The sequence below is a fragment of the Netta rufina genome, assembly GCF_964035555.1.
Source record: "Netta rufina genome assembly, chromosome: Z".
Lineage (NCBI taxonomy): Eukaryota > Metazoa > Chordata > Aves > Anseriformes > Anatidae > Netta > Netta rufina.
Genome location: NC_140126.1, coordinates 10211572 through 10233209, shown reverse-complemented (window position 1 = coordinate 10233209; position 21638 = coordinate 10211572). Strand labels below are relative to the sequence as shown.

At 35.9% G+C, this 21638-nt stretch overlaps 1 protein-coding gene across 2 annotated transcripts in view; it reads left to right on the top strand.

Annotated features, from left to right (window-relative positions):
* The window catches only part of RICTOR (RPTOR independent companion of MTOR complex 2), a 77842-nt gene that overhangs the window by 42624 nt on the left and 13580 nt on the right, over positions 1 to 21638 (top strand). For both annotated transcript variants that reach the window (XM_084305256.1, XM_084305255.1), the window contains 16 exons: positions 2818 to 2918; positions 5103 to 5265; positions 5517 to 5618; positions 7640 to 7686; positions 9946 to 10081; positions 10647 to 10846; positions 11478 to 11604; positions 13714 to 13878; positions 14328 to 14404; positions 14514 to 14592; positions 15466 to 15575; positions 15711 to 15798; positions 16441 to 16533; positions 17441 to 17547; positions 18161 to 18390; positions 19361 to 20390. In XM_084305256.1, coding sequence (XP_084161382.1) covers positions 2818 to 2918; positions 5103 to 5265; positions 5517 to 5618; positions 7640 to 7686; positions 9946 to 10081; positions 10647 to 10846; positions 11478 to 11604; positions 13714 to 13878; positions 14328 to 14404; positions 14514 to 14592; positions 15466 to 15575; positions 15711 to 15798; positions 16441 to 16533; positions 17441 to 17547; positions 18161 to 18390; positions 19361 to 20390 — 2855 coding nt within the window. The remainder of the gene's footprint in view (positions 1 to 2817; positions 2919 to 5102; positions 5266 to 5516; positions 5619 to 7639; positions 7687 to 9945; positions 10082 to 10646; positions 10847 to 11477; positions 11605 to 13713; positions 13879 to 14327; positions 14405 to 14513; positions 14593 to 15465; positions 15576 to 15710; positions 15799 to 16440; positions 16534 to 17440; positions 17548 to 18160; positions 18391 to 19360; positions 20391 to 21638) is intronic.

Genomic DNA, 21638 nt, shown 5'->3' with positions numbered 1-21638 from the left:
GAAGGTAGTTGATCTCCAGCTCTCAAATTCTCACCGGTTCTCCTTGCCTTAGTATCCAGTTGTATTTTTAAGCTGGAGTCCTTCAAACTCACTCATCCGTTACTGTGTTTGGGAAAAGTCTACTGCTGATTTCTGCTTTTCTTTGAGTAATGGTAGCTTTGGCAGCATTCTTAGCTTTCTGTCACACAGACTGGGCAAATGAAACTTCTGCATTTTCAGTTGGGGCATTTCATATTACATTCAAGTGACTCGACTTGCAGTGATCTTTCAGCATTGCTATTGGTATCCTCTGCATAGCACAGAGAAGCTTGAAGGAACCTTGCTTCATGCCTCCTCCTTCTCTCTAACATATATTACAGTAACCTCTCCTTTTCCTTTATGCTGAATCCCAACAAGATTAATGTCTTTACCATTCCATGCTGACAGGATTTATACTTACTTCAGCAGCTGGAGAGGAGAAGGAATTTTAATTTTAATTTTATTTTACTGTATTTGTCTTGCTCAGGTTGTGCTAGACTGTTCCAGATTAAAAGCAACCAACCAAACATCCTTCATCCCCTGTCCCCCCCCCCCCCCCCCCAAGGAAAAAAAGTGCTTGAAAAACAGAACTTAATGTAATTCTTTTTTTGTGTGTTGATGTTTCTTCATATACATTCAAGGGCTACTTCTGAGCCTGCTGAGGAGCTGTTAGTCGTGTGAATTCACAGAATCATAGCATGGCTTGGGTAGATAGGGACTTAAAGATCAGCTAGTTCCAACTCCCCTGCCATGGGCAGGGATACTTCCCACTAGATCGGTTGGCCAAGGCCCCATCCATCGTGGTCTTGAACACCTCCAGGGATGGGGCATCCACAGCTTTGCAGGGTAACCTGCACCAGTGCTTAACTTACCCTTACAGAGAAGAATTTCCTCCTAATCCCTGGTCTAAATCTGTCCTCTTATTTCTAAACCATTCCCCATTGTCCTTTCATTATCTACCCAAGTAAAGAGTCCTTCTCATTCCTTTTGTAAGACCCCTTGAGGTATTGAAAGGCTGCATTGAGGTCTCCCAAGAGCCTTCTCTTCTTCAGGCTGAACATCCTCAGCTCTCTCAGCCTGTCTTCACAGGAGAGCTGCTCCAGCCTTCTGAGCATCTTTGTGGTCCTCCTCTGGACCTGCTCCAACAGTTCCACATCCTTCTCATGCTGGGGGCCCCAGCCCAGGATGCAGCACTCCAGGTGGGGCCTCACAAGGGCAGAGCAGAGGGGCACAATCCCCTCCCTCCACCTGCTGCCCACCCCTCTGTTGGTGCAGCCCAGGACACAGTTGGCCTTCTGGGCTGCAGGCACACACTGCTGGCTCGTGTCGAGCTTTTTGTCCACCAGAGCCCCCAAGTCCTTCTCTGCAGGGCTGCTCTCACTGGGTTCTTCTCTCAGTCTGTGCTCACGTCTGGGATTGCCCTGACCCAGGTGCAGCACATGAGCCCAGTTCTCCAGCCTGTCCAGGTCCCTTTGAATAATATCTCTTCCTCCTTTTGTATCAACTGCACCACTCGTCTTGGTGTCATCTGCAACCTTGCTGAGGGTGCACTCAATCCCATTATCTGTGTCGCAAGCACTGATCCTAAGACAGACCCCTGAAGGAATGTGATATGATTTACCTTACTTGACAAACAGTTCTTTCATTTTCACTTCTTTTCTTGCCAGCAAAAATATCATCTTTACTGGAGTACTTTTTGATTAGGTTTCTTGGGGATTGCTTTGTCTTTTTTCCAAATAATCATGCTACTCCAGAAAAGATGGTAAGATATCAAAATAAGCTTTGTCTTAGAAAATTTAACTTATCATATGTAGTCTGTATCTTCAAATTATTGATTCATTTCACTGGTACAGGATTGGCCTGCTCTTAATTACCACAGAAAACAAGACCACAGTTCTCAAATATATGATTATTTATTACCACAGTGATATACAGTATCTCACCTCAGCAGCATGGGTCAAAACGAGAACAAATCTGTTCTTCAGTATTTTCAGAGATGTTTTTCTTTAGATAACTGGCACAATTTCTTGAGTGTTCATTTACTTATGTAGCTTAAACAGAGGAGTATGGATTTGCATATGCTATTTTGGATGCTTTCTGGAATGCTTTTGTGCAGGATTGGTTAGATGAACTGCAGCATCAGTTCATGGTTTGCTGCAAAGCACAGTCATTTTTTGTATTTCTGAAGAGGTGATTAGTCTGAAATGACTATCAAAATATTGAACAGATACTTGTACTTTTAAGAAATTGAAGTAAGCCTTTTATCTTCATTATCCTTCATAGTTTTAAAAAATATTTGTACAACTATCTGTGTATGCTAAAGTAAAAAGAACTAAATATCAAGTAACTTAACTAAGTTAACTTGGTTCATCGGATATTTCTTTTGTGTGTGTAGAATCATTGGTAGTTATATGTATTGAATGGACATAATCAGTTTGAATTGTTTCTGATTTTCACATATATATATCAGTACTTTTGTATGTATTAGTACTTTTTGTACATATGGTGTAAGGACAGCTGTTACGCACGTTTCTGCATGCTACCACTTCAAAAACTACTAAAGGAAAAAAAGGCTCCAAGTCCTGAAATTCTTCAATTACATTAGATTGTGCTTCAGAATGATTAAATAGATAAAAATATTCAAAATGGTATGTTTAATTATTGCTGTGATGTTACACAAAATTCTTTTTTTCATTTGTGAAAGTGTTATGAAAAATAATAGGTTCTACAAATTCTGATCCTTACAAGATGGCTGAAAATATTGTAGTAGGTTATTCTAATCAGTCTTTTCTTGTTTAGGCAAACACAATCCTTCCTCATTCTCACAGCCATCACCTGCACTGCTTACCGACATTAATGAACATGGCGGCATCTTTTGACATCATGAAAGAGAAAAGACTGTAAGAATTCCAAGTTGTACTAAAAAGCTAAAATACATGCTTTTTCCTGCAATTGAATGAAAACCAAGCTTTCTGTTGGTTAAAATAATTGCTGTCTTTAAATACAAATGCATCCACATATAAATGCTCTTTGGCTCATGCACTAGAAACTTTCTCTAGTAAGATTTCAGAAGTATATTACTCTAACAGCTCTAGTAATTTAGAAAATTTTCATAGTTTTTTCAGAACGCTTCTGCATATGCTGCAATATTTTTTCCAATGTAACTTTCCTAAATGGACTATAAGCTGCTGTTTGACCAAACAACATCTGAATCATGTTCTGTTTAACATCTCTATTGTTTCATATTTCTCTTTTTGGCATTTTGATATAATTAAAGCTTCTAACCTAAGAATGCCTGTGCCAACTTCTCTCTTCAGCTTTTGTTTATCTATAGGTAATTAAACAGTAATTGACCAAATCAGTTAATCATTATAGGTGTGAGCAACATATAAAATAGGTATGGATCTGTTTCATGGATCCTTTTTCTTCAGCAGAAAATTGTCATTGTACAACAGTACCTTTGTTTAAAACTTTCTGCTGCTTTATTTATTGAAGTTTGCATTGTTAATTTTTTGCAGTTCTTTTAAATACAACTTAACTATAAGAATGACCAAACAAATTTTATAGAATGTAGTGCAGCATACTGCAGTGGGATGTTGTTAAGCATTATTAGGAACTGTATGGAACTCATGCTAAAAGGTGTGTATGTAGGCATATGATTTGAAAGGGATGTTTATAGAAGCTTCTGGCTCCTTGTTAAACTAGAAAAGTAAATTTTGTCATTTTAGATTTTTTTTTTTTTACATATTTTTAAAGAATTTCTCTATCCGTCTATTAAGCTTGCAATTTAACCTCTGAAGTGCTATGCCATAAAATGCCATCTCCTGGGTACTTAGCATCATTTAAGCTACTTGAAGAAAGTCATTTTTTTAGATTCCAGTTTCCTTAAAATGTGTGCCTGCAACTCAGGATTCTTACTTGCATTTCTTTCTAGACTATTTAAATTCTGTTTGTATGTGTTTTTTTCTTCATATAGTAAGTTATAGGAAATGTTTTTCTTAGTCGTTCTTGCCATTTTTGATCTGGCTTGTCAATTCAGTATTCTGATAAAGTATCATAACTTCACATTTTCTTTTGTGTTTTTAGTGATAAATTACAAAATCTTTCCAAACTGCTGCTGTAAATGCTACTGCAGATTGCTTCCAGAAAGCTTCTGCCTGTTTTTCTGGTTTTGAAGATTGATGTCACCAAAAGATTTTGATGTTTGAAGACAGAAGTCATTTTTGTTAGAAGAAAAATATTTTGTCAATTGCATTGTTTCATGCTCTGAAAACCTGTAAGCCTTTTCATATATAAAATTTACGTAATTTAGGTGAACAAATTTACAGGTACTTATGTATTTGAAGATGTACAAAATTGAAAACATTTTCCTATCCTATGAATTTTTTCCTTATAGGAAAGACAGGCTTACCTCCTAATTTTTATACTTCATTATTTTATTTGCTTGGCACTGTTTATTGGTAGCAGCATTTTTAGGTTAACTGTTTTGCCCTCATCAGCTGTCATTTTTGTTTATCTTGCCTTGGGAATTTTCTTACATGGTGTTGCTAAGCTGTTCAGGTATATGGAGGAAGAAGGATACTGCTGATAATACACTGCCATGTCCTCGGGGTTGGATTTCACGGGAGAAAAGAGCTTAAAATAAGTATTTCATTAGACAAAGTCAAAGCTAGCCCCCTCAAACATATACTGCAGAATGTTGATCTACAATGACATCCTAAAAAAAAATTTAAATTTGCAATATATTCTAGATTTATGTAAGTCTCTTTCAGCTGAACTGTTCTATTCCTCTGTGAAGTCTGAAGAGCACCAGTAGTATCAGTGCAGTAGAAAAGGTGTTAGTGAGGCTCATTCTTCAGTACCAGAAATTCTCAAAGATAATTCTATGTAATTTCAATACAAGACTGAAGTTTATGAATGTATGAAAACTTGCATCAGGATAAGTATCGTCTCTTTCTTGGCTTCAGAATTGTTAGTGAATTCTTTTTTGAGCTACGCTTTTTTAACTTAGTATGTAGCACTGGAGTTCTTTTAGTTGGATAACAGTTGTCAAATATTGATTATAGTCTTTTTTTTCCAATCAGACGAGCAAGTGCTGCACTGAACTGCTTAAAACGCTTTCATGAGATGAAGAAAAGAGGGCCTAAACCTTACAGCCTCCATTTAGATCATATTATTCAGAAATCAATCTCAACACACCAAAAAAGAGATCAATACCGTGTGCAGAAAGACATCTTTATTTTAAAGGTATTACCATTGCTGAGCTTTCAAAACTAATTTGATGTATTTTGGAGACTTAAGTTCCACCCTATCCCCCAGCTTTACTTTCTCATATAATTGAGTCATTTATATCCTGTTGTTAGATTCATAATGCAGTACTACAACCATACAATTTACTCAAAGATGCAAATTACTTTGTTACACGAACAGTAAGTGTATCATGCAACAACAGAGACAACAATGATGCAAGGAAACTTAATGTAACTTATGTGTTCCAGGATACAGAAGAAGCACTTGTAATGAATCTGAGAGACAGCCAGGTTCTCAACCATAAAGAGAACCTTGAGTGGAATTGGAATCTGATAGGGACCATATTGAAGGTGAGCATAAATAGAGCAGGATAGTATTTCTTATGGAATTGTTTGAAAAAAAACCTGTTTCCCTTTCACATGTGAGCTTTGATTTCTAGAATTAATTCTATACTATATGCCGTAATTTGTTCTATTTCAGAAAATCAGAATGTTATGTATTTAATCAGTATCGTTACAGTCCTTGTTTACAACCCTTAGACTGTGTGAATTTAACTGCAGTGTTTTTTCCGCAATTTTCTTAATAAGCACATAAAATTTATATAACTTTATTTGCCAGAAATAGACTTCATAGAATGAGATGATAGCTTTAAAGTTACTAATACTTCAGACTTCAGTCCAAGCAGAATACTGCCTTGTTCTGTTTCATAGAAGCTTTTTTTCATATAACATGAGCTGAAGTTTGAAGGTTGGCGGTAGGTTATGGATCAGGCTTAAAACGTGTAGACCAAGCCACATATGAAAGCTTCATTAATTCAGTCCTATGTTTTGAACTAATAAAATTAGTCCCATAGCATCAAGTTCTTTACAAAGTTAATTTGTCTGTACGAAACACTTCCTAACTGGAAATACCTCTGATAGGGAGGTCTTTAGTGCACAGCTTTTAAGAGACTGTCTCTTTTTGAACAGAAAAATTCCTTTGAGTAAGAAAACTTTGAGAACTTAATATAGTCTCAGAGACAAAATAACTTCTGTCATTTTGTGTCAAAGCTTTCCTTATGTTGTTACCCCCTAGTAGTGTTTTCTTAATGTCTTTTTTTACTATGTTATTGTGAAGATGGTGAAAGTAGAAAAAGTACTCATGATGACAGACATAAACAAAACAAGCAAACAAAATACACAAACCACAAAATGTTTCTGTATTTTCTCAGGGACTGATTGAGAAAGCAAGAATATTTCTGCTATTAAAACCTAAATATGTAGCCTTGCTCTGCTGAATTTTGCCTGTTTACATTTTTTTACAGTAATATCACTAAGTTTACATTCATTGGATAATATTTTTGACTCATTAATAAAGGTATTCTCAATAAAAATTGTTCTTTGAAATCTCACTTTTAGTTAGCCTGTGTAGTTTTTTTGATAATGGAAATCTTATGTGGATGATCATGAAGAAATACTTCTATCCTGAAATGTAAGAGCAGAAAATCAAGGTCAAAAAGTCAGTTTCCCTGCTGTCTCAGACCTCCTCTGCAGTGTATTTTACAGTGCCCTGTCAAACAGTTTTAATTGCCTCAAAATTAGGGTCTTATGTCTTTCAGAATGAGTAGTTACTATGTTTTCTGGTTAAATGCTAACCACTTCCCTTCTTGCTGATGTTATCTTAGTTCACATTGATGTTGTGTAGTTTATCAGAGCTGTCCATCTGTAGTCCCTGAATGAACAGGACCAGATTCCAATGTTCAGATTGCCACCTCCTTCCTCCCAGCTGTGTCACAGCCTTATGGCTGTGGAGCATTGCCTTTCCACCACCTTACTACTTACTTCTCATATGGTCTCTTACTGCCTTTTTACTTGCTTAGCTTGCTGTTTAAACTGCTAAAAGAAAGGTGATAGCGATCAGGATGGAGGGAATAAAACTAAATATCTACAAAAGAGTTTAAAGACCATTTAAATAAGCAGTATATAAGTGAATGGTAATTTCTGAAATAAATCAGATTAATAGTGAAAACAAGAACAAAAAGCCAAAACACAATTTCCCCATTATGCGTGTCAATTTTTTTATTTACAGAGAAGAAGCTGACCAAAGTTGTTTCTTTCATTAGCATGTCATACTTTGCTGTTTTCATTAGAATTGTGGACTTGTACACATAGCATGCTCACAACATTTCCACTCCTCTAGAAAATTTAAAACAGTTACTGGAGCAAGAAGTGTGGGCTTTTCAATAAAATGTTTTTTTTGTAGCTAACATTAGATGCAAAAAAACTTACGTCTTTAACTATTAGGTGAATATAATAGAAATGGGTAAATTTTAGTGACTAATTAAGGACTGATGTACAAGTTTGATATAATCCTATATTTGCTGTTTTTCTAGTGGCCAAATGTAAATCTAAGGAACTATAAAGATGAACAATTGCACAGGTATGTAAAAATTATGTAGACTTCCTTTGAAGTAAGAAAATTGGAAAGCCTCGTTTTTATAATTGCTATAAGCTATACCTTGGATATGTCACATTTCTAAAATTAATGTGAAGATGAGCAACAAAAACAAAAGTTAGATAATTAGGTTGTAATATTTTTGCGTTAAATAAATCACTACATCTTAAAGTTTCCTTTATTTATGACCCAACAAGAGTAATACAGGCTTCACAAACCCTATTTAATTCTAAATCTTAAAATATTACCTCTCTGACTTTTAATACATTAGTGTTTGATATCAACACTTTGGCAGAATATACCCGTAAGTGTACAGTTGTACCACTGCAGCTTTCATCAAAACCTAAGAGGAAGTTGTTTCTAGTTGCTATTAATAGCAAGGGAAGTGCATGTGACTTGAAACAAATCAGGAAAAAAAAAACAAAACAGCACAGTACAACTCAGGTTTCTTTCACGTCTGTTGGCATTAAGGCATTTCTATTCGTGCACATGTGGTAATCATGTTATAAATTAGTTTCCGTTTGTCATTTTCAACATGTACATCAAACTGATTTGATTTAAATTATTTTGAAGAATAGTTTTGTATTGGTAGGCATGAAAATCCTCTTTGCAGAGATTTGAGGAAAAACCTAAAGCTAAAACGTATCCTGAAAGGCTCACGCTGCTCCACTTTACTTTCTTTATTAAAAAGTAATTGGGCTACTCTTTTATAGCGGTCCCAGCATAAGTGGTACTCCCATTGTGTAATCATAGTCATAATTTAATTTTGCATTTATAGTTTTTTTTCCTTTACCTGAATATCAGTTGCTAATTTGTTCTGGGTGTTAAGGAAATATTTACCAAATTTGGTGGTTTTCTAATATTCTTCTGTAAATGAGTGTCTGTAGTCCTGGCTGTGCCACCCATCTCCACTCCTATACCTGCTTACTTGCCTACCTGGGACAGTATTACTGTTTACTGTGTTTTTACTGCACTCAGTAAGAGTTCAGTGAGAAAAATGGAAAACCTAGGATTGAGTTAGTATTAAACTTCTGGTGTTGGTTCATCCTTTCTGTAGGGTTGTGGGTTACATGCTTCTAACAGCTGTAAAATGCTGTTTTTCGTGTTTAATTAAAACAATACTCCCAAACTTTTCTAGTTTTACTGCTGATCATAAAACTTTTTCTGCAACATGGTGTTTTTGAGGTATAAAATAAATTGTCCTTCCGTACCTTGATTTTTTTAATGTCTTATTTTTCTGTTAGTGTTTTTGTGATGATCTTATGGCTATTAAAGTGAAAATACAGGTATTTTTGTATAGATTCTGTCATTTCAAGGAGAAATGTTAATGCACTGTACATATACATGTATGTGTAAATATACATGTACTCATATATGTATATAATACAATCATATATGAATGCATGCTGATATCTATAATGCATATTTCACTAATAAGAAAATAAATTACACTTCGTTTGGCAAATTTAAAGAAGCTCTCAGATTTCCTTTAAAGTTAGTCTTACGTTGGACTTCAAACAGTGGTTTACTTTTTAAACTAAATTCAATGCTTTAGTTAAGCTTTCTTAATGCTTGACGTATCTACCTTCAGACAACGTTGTGCTCTTATAAAGCACAAGTATGTTTGGTTTTTGACTAAGAATTGACAGGGGGAAGCTCTGCTGAAGATTTATTTCTACAATGCAGCATTCAGGCTATATTGTTCAGTGTAATTTCGGTCAAACTGACAGTCTGCATTTGACATCACTGCATTATGTTTCAAATGTTTAAGTGAGGTGAATGAAAATACTGTTGCTGAATAAATATGGCAGAACATAACATTTTTTCACAGTAGTATTAACTATTGTAGCTGAAGAAAAGTCATAACACAGACACTTTTTTAGCTCTTTAAAAGTCTAAATAGAACAGTCTTTGAAGATCGCCACTGGATAAAGTACAGCAGAATAAATTATAAGCATGAGTGAGAAGGAAGCTGTTTTTGAAGGACACAGATTTTAAGTTCCTGTGCTTAGTGCAAATTATGACAGAAAACCCTTTAAAATGTACGATACAGCTACATTTCTGAAATTGGATAGACTCAGTACTGATGCCTGCTACTCTCTTTTAATAACTTCTGAAAAAATTGTTGCCAATAAGCTAATTTAATGCTAAAATATCTTTAATATTGCCATCATTTTGTACTCTAAGGGACTCCTTTTCTTAGTGAAATTTTATTTATTTATTTATTTTTTTAACTTTCCTTAGGTTTGTAAGAAGATTACTATATTTCTACAAGCCTAGCAGTAAACTATATGCCAATCTGGATCTGGACTATGCCAAGGCTAAGCAGCTCACTGTGGTGGGTTGTCAGTTTACAGAATTTCTTCTTGAATCGGAAGAGGTAAGAAATTTTCAGCTAGAAGATGAGAGAGTGAATAAGCTGCTGTGTGCCACGTGAAGGAAGAACTTTCAAGAGAAAGTTCTGTAGACCTAAAGTCTACAGCAGTTTTTATTAAACCTAAAATCATCAGCATAATTAAGAAAAAGAGCTTAAAATTGGGAATTCATTAGACACTGGGGAGGTAACTGTGTCTAAGTGATTTTATTAAATAGTTTTATTGAATGCAGCTTAGGTTTTGTTTTGTTTTTTTGAAATTTTTGCTGTGTCTGTCCTTTCTTTACCTTCTTTATTCTTTTGTGCTATGCCTTGGGCCAGCGGACCAGGAGAAAATGCCTTTAAACAATCCTTTTCCTAAAAAAACAGAATTGCTCCTGAGATGTTTCCAAGCTGAATTTGTTTTATTTGCATTGAAACCTTTTATAGTCTGAATTTGTTGCCAATAAACACTTCTATTTTGTACCTGTGTTGTTTTTACATTTAAAAAACTTAGTGACAGATTTTGATTTAAAAAAAAAAAAGTACAAGTTCTGTTGCTAATAAATACCGTTGCTCTTTGTTTCCTTAGGATGGACAAGGTTACCTGGAGGAATTAGTTAAAGATATTGTACATTGGCTCAACACTTCTTCAGGAATGAAACCTGAACGCAGTCTTCAAAATAATGGGTTACTAAATACGCTTAGTCAGCACTACTTTCTATTTTTTGGTACTCTTTCTTGTCACCCTCATGGAGTCAAGATGCTTGAAAAATGTAATGTGTTTCAGTGGTGAGTGGTTTTATTCTGTTTGAATTATGCTTACAAGTATAATCATTATGAAACTTGTAAACTGTGCATGAGGACCACTGTCTATAAGGTTGGAAACTTCAAAATTCTAGTGATTATTTAAGTAGAAAGTCTGCAGTTGTGGAGTGGGGTTTTTTGTTGTTTAATGGCAGTGTGGAGTGGCTTTTTGTTTTGTTTTCTGAAGATCATAGAATCTTAGACCAGAGAAAAGAGAAGTAAAAGCAAACTGAAAACTTCTTCCCCTCATCTACTCTTCTACCTCCTTCCCAGTCTTTCAGTGTTTTAAAATGAGGAATTGTTTACAAAGCTTCATGAACATTTATTTTTGTACTCAAAATCACTAATTCAAGTGTGCTGACAACTGTTGCAGAGCAGTTACAAAATGAAAGTTGTTTTTTTCTTGCAGTTTAGTGCATTATTCTGTCCCCCTTTGTAACAGATGTAACAGTTTAAAGTCATGCCACTTCATGTGAGAACTTACTTTGTAATCTTCTCCATTTATAGAAGTGGAAGATTTGTTCAGAGCACTTACGTTTAAATTGTTAACTGGCTAAATAATTGGGCTTAACTGGATTCAAATACTGATATTTTCTTTTTTTTTTCCCTTCCCCAGTCTCCTCAATCTTTGTTCCTTGAAGAACCAGGATCACTTGTTAAAACTGACTGTTTCTAGTTTGGATTACAGTAGAGATGGCTTAGCGAGAGTCATCCTCTCTAAAATCCTGACTGCAGCTACTGATGTAAGTTTGATTCAATTTATGTACCATTGTTATTTTCAAGTAGATATTTTTTTTGTTTTTCAACATGTGACTGTTTTTAAGATTTTTTTTTATATTATGGAATCACAGCATGATTTGGGTTGGATGGGACTTTAAAGATCATCTAATTCCAACCCTCCTGCCATAGGCAGGGACACCGCCCACTACACCAGGCTGCTCAAAGCCCCATCCAGCCTGACCTTGAACACTTCTAGGGATGGGGCATTCACAGCTTTGCGGGGCAATCTGTTCCAGTGCCTCACCACCCTCTGAGTAAAGAATTTCCTCCTAACATCTAATCTACACTTACCCTCTTCTAGTTTAAAGCCATTCCCCCATGTCCTATCACTGTACCTCCTGATAGCTTTCCTGTAAGCTCCCTATAGGTACTGGAAGGTTGCTTTAAGGTCTCTCTGGAGCCGCCTTCTCCAGGCTGAGCAATCCCAACTCACTCTGCCTGTCCTCACAGGAGAGGTACTCCAGCCCTCTGATCATCTTTGTGGTTCTCCTCTGGACTTGTTCTAGTACATCCATTCCTCCTTGTTCTGGGGGCCCTGGAGCTGAATGCAGGACTCTAGGTGGGGTCTTGCAAGAGCAGAGCAGAGAGGGAGAGTCACCTCCCTCACCTGGCTAGCCATGCTTCTTTTGATGCAGCCCAGAATATGGTTGACTTTTGGGGCTGCAAGAAAACGTGGCCAGCTCATGTCAACCTTCTCATCCTCCAATGCTCCCAGATGCTTCTCCTCAGAGCTGCTCTCCGTCCATTCTCTACCCAGCCTGCATTTGTGCTTAAAATTGCTCTCATTTATGAAGAGAATTTAAGTCTTTAAATATGTAAACCAACTATAACAGTATTGTCTAGGTCGTCAAACATTTTCTGATGGTTTTTGTATACTGCAAACATTCTGTTTTTTGTACCAAAATCCCATCTACATTACTTCTTGAACCTCTTAAACAGTCAGACTTTTTGATACTTTTTGAACATTAGATGATATGCCAGGGCATTTTTCTTTCCTGATTAGTTGACCTGCTTGGAGTTCCTGAAATTCATAAGGAAATACTGTGGTCTTTTTGATCTAAAGAGGAAAACTCCAAATAGAATGGACCATCTCTGCAACCAGAAATGAATCCACATGTGCATCTACCACAGATGATTTCATATATTGATGATTTACTTCCTTAAACTCTTTCCCAGCCACATGCATTCTTATGGTGATTGAACTGATGGGATTTTGAGGAAAAAAGTTTGTTGAATACCTCTTGACAAAAAAGCAAAATGTTAACCTGTTGAAGAATAGTTTTGCAGTGTGTGGTGTAAAGAATGTTGCCAGTACCAAAGGGACAAAATGCCTATGTTTAGAGTTTCTGGTGTATGTGTCCCCAGTAGAAGATAAAAGCTTAAAAGCTTTTTTTTTTATGGAAAGGTTAAAGTCTTTTAATTATTCTGGATTAGCTGTATTAACTAATTTAGTGGTATAAATGGTATATTTGAGCTACTGTAATTGGCAAAACTACAAGTGTCTTCCAGAAATTATTTATGATATGGAAGGAGTAACCAATTCTGAGAGGATAAGATGCCAGAAGGGATATGGAAATACTGTACTGACATATTTACACGGGTGGTTCCATTAACTGCAGAGTAATTTGAAAGTAAATCTGCTTTACGTGTTAGGGGAGGTATTTGCCATTTTCTGAGGTTTATGGTCTGGATTTCTGAAACAGTACTGTCAAAATACGGTACTTGTTTTATATGTAGCAAGCACAATACAGAAAAATAGAAATGTGGTCCAATTTATACCAATCACTCTTCTGTCCCATAGGGAGAATCTATTTTTAAAAATTATTAGAACTAGCAATCTATCAGCTCAGTCAAGTGAATCTTAAGAATAATGAACATGCAGTTCAGATTAATCTCAGACCTGCATTTTCTGTTTGATAAGATACAGTTATCTAAAAGATTACGGTTTTAATGCATAAGGTCAGAATCGCACTTACTTGCTGTACAATATGGACATTGAAAATGTATTTTCTGTAGTGATAAATCATTAATTATATTAGCTATTTTTCTTCTGGTCTCCTTGCTTTTTGCAGAGCTGCAGGTTGTATGCAACAAAACATTTAAGAGTGTTACTGAGAGCAAATGTGGAATTCTTCAGCAACTGGGGGATTGAGTTACTGGTGACACAGTTACATGATAAAAATAAAACTATTTCTTCTGAAGCACTTGATATTCTAGATGAGGCCTGTGAAGACAAGGTGAGCATCATTTCCTGCATCTTTTCCCTTTCAATCTTTGTGGTATGCTACTTTAAGCTGTTCCTCATCCTCCTCCCACCCCCCCAATAGCAAAGTATCCAAGAGGGTACTGATGGTTGGTTTTCTTCATAGTCCTTGATTGACTTCATAATAGTCATTTCAGCATGGGTCTACAAACTGCACTGTTAATGATAAGAAAAAATAGATGTTTGGATCACGCTTACTATTAAATACTAATTCACAATAATTCAGCTATTTTAATCATACTTCTTGTAAGGGAACCTGTATCTAATGGCAGAAGGTACCAGAAATGGACAACATTAGGATGAGGTTAGTTTATCACACTTATTTGTGTGATAAACTTGTTACATCATTGCTCAGAGATTGTTGTAATTGTAGTTTTCAGAATGTTATAGTGTTCAGATACGACTTATTTTTAATTATTTTAGGCCAATCTTCATGCCCTTATCCAGATGAAACCAGCTCTTTCTCACCTTGGAGATAAAGGCTTGCTTCTACTCCTAAGGTAAATACTGAATATGCTGTTTGACTTACAATGTGGAAACGAAGCATTTGGTTTGTATTCAAATTATGTGATATAAGTGGAGTGCTGATTGTCTGATGTTACTTTACAGGTTTCTCTCCATTCCAAAGGGATTTTCATATCTAAACGAAAGAGGTTATGTAACAAAACAAATGGAAAAGTGGCAAAAGGTAATGCTAATTTCAAGCTAATGTACACTTAGGAGGAGGAAGGGTTTGAATACACGGGCTTGAGAAGGTCAAAGATAATGTTGTGCATTCATGTAGGTGTATTTCTATTGCCAGTGCATTTATTGCCTCAGTGACTTAGCAATTTGCTGAAAAATATTGACAGGGACTTTGAGGTGCATGACTGCTCTGTACATGCATGCTTTTCATTTTACAAGGCCTTTTATGTAATTTTGATATTCCAGAAAATAGTTAAAGGTGTAGTGACTTAATGAATTTCCAAAATAGGTAGTTGTAAGGTCTTATCCAGAAAAGTATGGAAAGGAACACTACTTTTCAAGATAGCTGTCAACTCTAGCTGTGGCTAATTAAATTAAATCCAGAACACACGAAGATAGAATTAGCCTATGGAGTTAGGAAGTAGATAGACACAAGGACATGTTAAGAAAAATACATCGTTGTCTGACTAAAGTCAGTAGTCATACATCATTTCATAATTTAAGTGCTTATTTTCTCAAGGTACTAGTTAAACATCTTGTAAAGGTCACAATCCTATGGGCCGTTAGGTAGTTTTTGACTACTTTGTAAGCTGTTACTTCTCAGACTACCACGCATTTCAGTAGAGATTTTTCAGGTTAAAGTAAAAAGTGAAATATTTCCTTCCATTTTTAACTTTCTCTGAAGTAATTATGGAATCAATTGACTCTGCAAAATCCTATATATGAAGTACAGTACTTGTGGTGAGCACCACATTCAAATTATAAAGAAATTCATCCTTCATTAAGCACTTCAATTGTTCCTTCCTTATAAAGTACCTTACTATAAAAAATAAACCACCTGAACGTAGTGTATCAACATTTGTCTATATTATTTTAGGAATATAACTTAAAGTATGTTGAGTTGATTGAAGAACAACTTAATGAAGCACTTACAACATATCGCAAACCTGTTGATGGTGATAACTATGTTCGTCGGAGCAATCAAAGGTAAACACTCACCACAAGAATCTTCTTCATCTGAAGAAGATGAAGAGTAACTCATTGTATTACAATGCAATGTAACTTACATTAATGGAAAGCTTCAGAATTCCTGAAAAAGGATATGGTTTTTATTCCTACCAGATTACAGCGACCACATGTCTACCTTCCAGTTCACCTTTATGGCCAACTAGTGCACCATAAAACAGGCTGCCATTTATTGGAGTCTCAGGTGAGGATAGCAATGATTTAAAATTTGAATGATTTTAAAGAGTACTGTGACTTTCTTTAAGAAAATGTTTCAAGAGATGTCATTTAAACAGTCACTGCAAAATAAGTAGATTATGAAAGTCTCAGGTGTTTTGGAGCCAAAAAATTCATGTAAATTTCATGTAAAATTCTTTCTGGGCACTGAAATATCAGAAATACCTTGCACTATTTTTCTTAAAATGGCTAGTAAAAAAAGAAGTAAAGCAGCTAGTAAAGTAGCTTGCAAGTAGGAATATTTTTTTAATCTGTGTATAAGAATCAGTTCTTCATTTAATTAAATTGAATTTTAATGTGAATTTACAAAATTATGTTTTGAATTGTATTTAATAGTTGAAAAAATCAAGCGAAAAGTGATATAATTTCCTGTATTAAACTGATGAACGCTACCCATATAAAATCCAAATTGACCTGATGCATTCACTGGTTACGTTACATTTTTCCACCTTCATTACCACTGATACTAATTTATGCTTACTATGTCACAACTATGACTGTTTATTTCAGGGTGTGTACTTCAAATTAGTTCCTTGTTTGCTAAAAATGCAAGAAAACCTGTTTCACCAAGGTCTGTGTCTCATTTTTGATTTTTGTTTTTCTCCATCAGAGTATCGTTACGGATCTGAGTTACACTGTTCGTTCCCCAATGCTGGATAAGTGGGAAGGAATTAAGCAGCTGAAAGCAGCCCTTTGGGCCTTGGTTAGTAATAGATTTACAATCTTTTTGCAGCTGTTTGACTTCTGTTACAACTTCTGATTCTGAAATATCTAAGCAAAATCCTTTAAAAAAAAAAACACACTGTTTAGGTATTTTTCTCATAAAATGTGCAACTTATTCTTCCCCCAGCCAACCTGGTATTCTGTACCATAACTGGAATAACAGATGAAGATTGTTCACTGCATCTGTTTTATTCTGAGCTTTTTTTGTTGTCACTTTTTACAAATATAAAGAACAGATTGCCACATGTAACATCAGTATTAGTATGAAGCCAGAGATTACAACTTGCTGTGTGATACATCTACTGTAGTGTTCCAAAATTCAAAGTTTTTTCGAGGAAAGTTTCTGCTGCTGATGATTGCCTGTGAATATATGGTTATGACATCCTCAGTACTGTGGATAACCTGGAAAAAAACTAGTGTATGTGTCTATCCAATTTGCACTTCTAAAGCTGCTTTACCACCTTAAGTGTTCATTTGCCTTTTTTCTGTATTCCCCAAAATTTGTTTCGGAACACTTGTTCAGGGTGACTATTACTGGAAGACATTGTAGGTATGTAATAATATGCCTGTTTAAGAGGAATGTAAAATAAGTTTAAAAAAAAATTACACTGCTGGCTATAGTAGAACTGGTAAACTGAGAAATACATAATAGTTACCTGTGGCAGTCGTAGCTGTTACAAGTATCCTCAGTCCTTTGCTGGATTTGGAGATACCAATGGCATGACTAAGTGATATTAAAAAGGAGGGAGAAACTGCTCTGATACCTTTAAGAGGCTGTGGTTGGGAACTCTGCTACTTACAAACAAAAGTGTTGAATACTTTACATCAACGGTGCTTCAGATCCCATCAAAATCAAAACTTATTTGACAAACTATTTTTTATTGCAGGGCAATATTGGATCATCAAATTGGGGTCTTAATTTGCTTCAAGAGGAGAATGTAATTCCTGATATAATGATGCTTGCCCAACACTGCGAGGTTCTCTCTGTTAGAGGGTATGTGTATTTAATTATTAAACAAAATCTGAAGATGATAGTTCCAGTAGGTTTTCAAATGCCTGTACTATATTCACATGGATACATATTTTGCCATTGATTTGTTAATCAATTATTAAGGATTATTGATGACAGTGTTTGAGAGGATTCTCAGAATTGTTTGGGAAGTTCAAAAGTACAAGCAAACAAAATTTGTGGGGGGGGAATTATATTACTTTTTGCCTCCTTTAAAAAGTAATTCAAATATGTAGTGTATATCTCTGGAATTGATTTATTATTTCATCATTTTTATTTTATCATTTTTATTCTGAGTCTTTAAAAGACAGCATAAGTTAGGCTCTTTTGCCTAATAGTGCTACTGTATCAATGTTTTAATTATTACAAAAAGCATGATAGTTTCATTTTTATATATTATATTTCTTAATGCATTTTGGATATTTTAGTGTACTGAAGTTTCTACTGATTTACAAATGAAAATCAGAAACAAAAAGTGGCAATTTTGTGAAGTTTCTTCTGAACTGTTTTGAAACTTTCCTTTCAAAAAAGGAGAAAAGCTTAGTTAAATTAGATGCTATTATTGTTGCTCTTTTTTCTATATATACGTTAAATACAGAACGTGTGTCTACGTGCTTGGTCTAATAGCCAAAACTAAACAAGGATGTGACATTTTGAAGCATCACAACTGGGATGCAGTGAGACACAGTCGTAGACAGCCTTGGCCAGTGGTCCCTGATGACATGGAGCAGCTCTGCAATGAACTTTCTTCTATACCCAGTACTCTTAGCTTGAACTCTGAGTCCACCAGTTCTAGGCATAACAGTGAAAGTGAATCTGCACCTTCAAGTAAGTTGAAAAAAAAAAAAAGAAGACAAAACAAGTATTCTGTTGTTGTTATCAACTTCTTGTCAGGATGAGGTTCAGGCAAGTGGTTCAAAGGTGATATTACCAACAGAGAAAAGTGCAAGCCAGGGGACAGTTTTACATACATTCAAAGAGATGTAGACAAGTGAGAAAACAACATCTTAGATTTATGTTTGGCATCAAGGTAAGGAATTTTAACATTAGGGCAGTTTATTAATTTTTATGTCAAGTCATAAAAATCAGTCAGGTTGGAAAAGACCTCTATCTAGTTCCACCTGTAATCTAGTACTAAAGTCTCCCATTAAGCCATTTTACTAAGTTCTACATCTACTTGTTTCTCAAAGACCTCCAGGGATGGTGACTCAACCAGTTCTCTGGGCAGCTTATTCCAGTGTTGCACGACTCTCTCAGTAAAGAAATTTCTTCTGAGGTCCAAACTAAACCTCCCCTGGTGCAACTTGAGGCCACTTCCCCTTGTCTTATCACTTGGATAAGTCATGGTAGTTTGCTGCAATACCCTACAGAAAACTGCATACTCAAATGCACATTTATTTTCTTGTTGTTGATGTCTCAAATATAGTATATATAGCCTTGCTATATTTAAATTGTTAGTGTTATTGATATTTGGAATTTGAATCCAGAAATACAGCATGTTTAGATATCATTAAAGGAGTGTATCAGTTGTAGTCTTAGTAGTTGGTTATACATGTATGCACTGAAATAAGATCCTGTGATTTTTCTTTTGAAGCACAGAAACATGCAGCTCAGGTATTCCTGAAGATACTTCATTTACTGTGCTAAGTTCTGAAGAAAAAACGTTGAATTTAAAATTGCAATAAACCACATGCTCTGCAGTTTGGGCTTTTATTGAATAGGTTGCTTTTGCATGATTCAGTTGATGCATGTTGAAGAAATGATTGTTTCTATTGACAAAAGTCTCATCTCATTTCAGGTATGTTCATCATGGAGGATGACCGTTTTGGTAGTACTTCAACTAGTACGTTCTTCCTAGATATTACAGAAGATGCAGAACAAATATTTTATGACAGACCTGGACCTTCAAAGGACAAAGACCGTAGTCCCTTTCCTTTTTTTTCCTCTAGCAGACTTGTAAAAAATCGCATTCTAAATTCGCTTACTCTCCCTAATAAAAAACACAGGAGTAGCAGTGATCCAAAAGGAGGAAAGCTGACATCATCTGACAGTAAATCGGGCTTGAGGCGAAATCGTACTGTAACAGAACCTTCCAGTAGCATAGACTTTCCTACTGGTGAAGATTTCAACCCTGTTTTCAGAGTTCCTAAAATCCAGACTTTACGATTAGAAACTTCTTTTGTTGGAAGTAAGCACATGGAAGATACTGATAGTACCCCGAGTATTGGTGAAAATGACTTGAAGCTGCCAAAAGGTCTCGGAAATGAAATTCACCGGGAAAACACAAGCAGAGAAAGGCTAATAGGAGATGGTACTACACAAACACATTTCAAGAGCCGTAGCTTAAGTTTTAATACAGATACCACAACAAGTGGCATAAGCTCAATGAGCTCTAGCCCTTCAAGGGAGACTGTAGGTGTGGACACTACAAATGTAGACACTGACTGTGGAAGTTTGAGTACTGTGGTAAGCACAAAAACAGTTAAACCATCTCACTGTTCAACACCACAGTCTAACCACCTGCCTCTCTCAAAATCAAACTCTGTATCACTGGTACCCCCAGGGTCTTCTCATACGCTTCCTCGAAGAGCCCAGTCTCTTAAAGCTCCTTCTCTTGCTACAATAAAGAGTCTTGCTGACTATAATTTCAGCTACACAAGTTCTCGAGATGCCTTTGGTTATGCTACACTAAAACGCTTACAACAGCAGAGGATGCATCCTTCACTATCTCACTCAGAAGCCCTAGCATCTCCAGCAAAGGATGTGCTTTTTACTGACACTATTACCATGAAGTCTGGCAGCCTGGATTCTCGGCTAACGCCAAGCAGGTAAGAGGTTATTTTGTGCTAATTTCTTTATTCAAAGCTAGAAAAGCAATTAAATTAGAGACATACTGTTCTAATATTTTTTCTGTTTTCCAACTTCATCTAAAAGTGACAGTTATTGCAGGGTGCTAGATATCTCCACTGAGAACAGTACTGATATTAAGAGAAGAATAGGTTAATGAGAAATTCCTGAGTGCTGTAAAAAAAAAAAAAATAGTTGAAACTCCTTAGGTTCACATGAGCCCACTTCTCAAGCTTGTCCAGGTTCCTCTGGGTGGCAGCTCTTCCTTCTGTTGTATCAAACACACCACTCAACTTGGTGTCACCTGTTAACTTGCTGACAGTGCACTTGATCCTGTATTGCTGATAAATGTATTAAACAGGACAGACCCCTGAGGGACACCACTTGTCACTGGCCTCCACTTGGACATTGAGCTGTTGACCAACCCCTCTCTCGGTGTGACCTTCAAGCCAATTCCTTATTCACTGAATTATCCACCTATCAAGTCCATATATCTCCAATGTAGAGATCAGGATGTCATGTGGGACTGTGTCGAAGGCCTTACAGAAGTACAAGTAGATAACAGGCTTAACAGACTTCCCTTGATAAGGTGGCCTGTAGTAGACCCCAACCACATGTCCTTTATTTAGTGTGGTCCTTAACTTTTACCCACAAGCTCTCAATCTGTCTGTGGCTGTTTCTCAAAGGCAGCTTTTTTCAATCAATCTATTCCTTAACATGGAGGGCAACACTTCCACCCCTTCTTCCTTGCCTGTCTCTTTTGAAGAGCTTGTAGCCCTCGATTCCAGTGTTCAGTGATTCCAGTGTTCAGTATTTCTAGTGCTTCGCTGGTCATGGTATCTTGTGCAAGGATTTGAGCTGACCTATGTACCATTGAACCAAAATGACTGAAGTTGTCATCCTTCTGAGAAGGTTAAAAACTTAGTTATATATATTGCAAAAGATGGTTGCTTGTCTTAGCTAGATATAGTTGATTGGGAAGGGTTTAATTTAACTAGTTTGTGTGTTTTTCTTTCTTGGTAACAGCATAGTCTATCCACTGAATCATTGTGTTCTGTTTAATTTTAGCGTAAATTACTGCTTCCAGTTAAATATTACCCTTAACTGCTGTGCAAGTAGTAAAATGGAAAGAGATTCTATCCCTTTTGTCTTCCAAAGCCAACTTTCTGTGAGTCTTATGAAAGACTTCCATGCTTTATTCACAAATTCGGATGATCATAGCAAGTAGC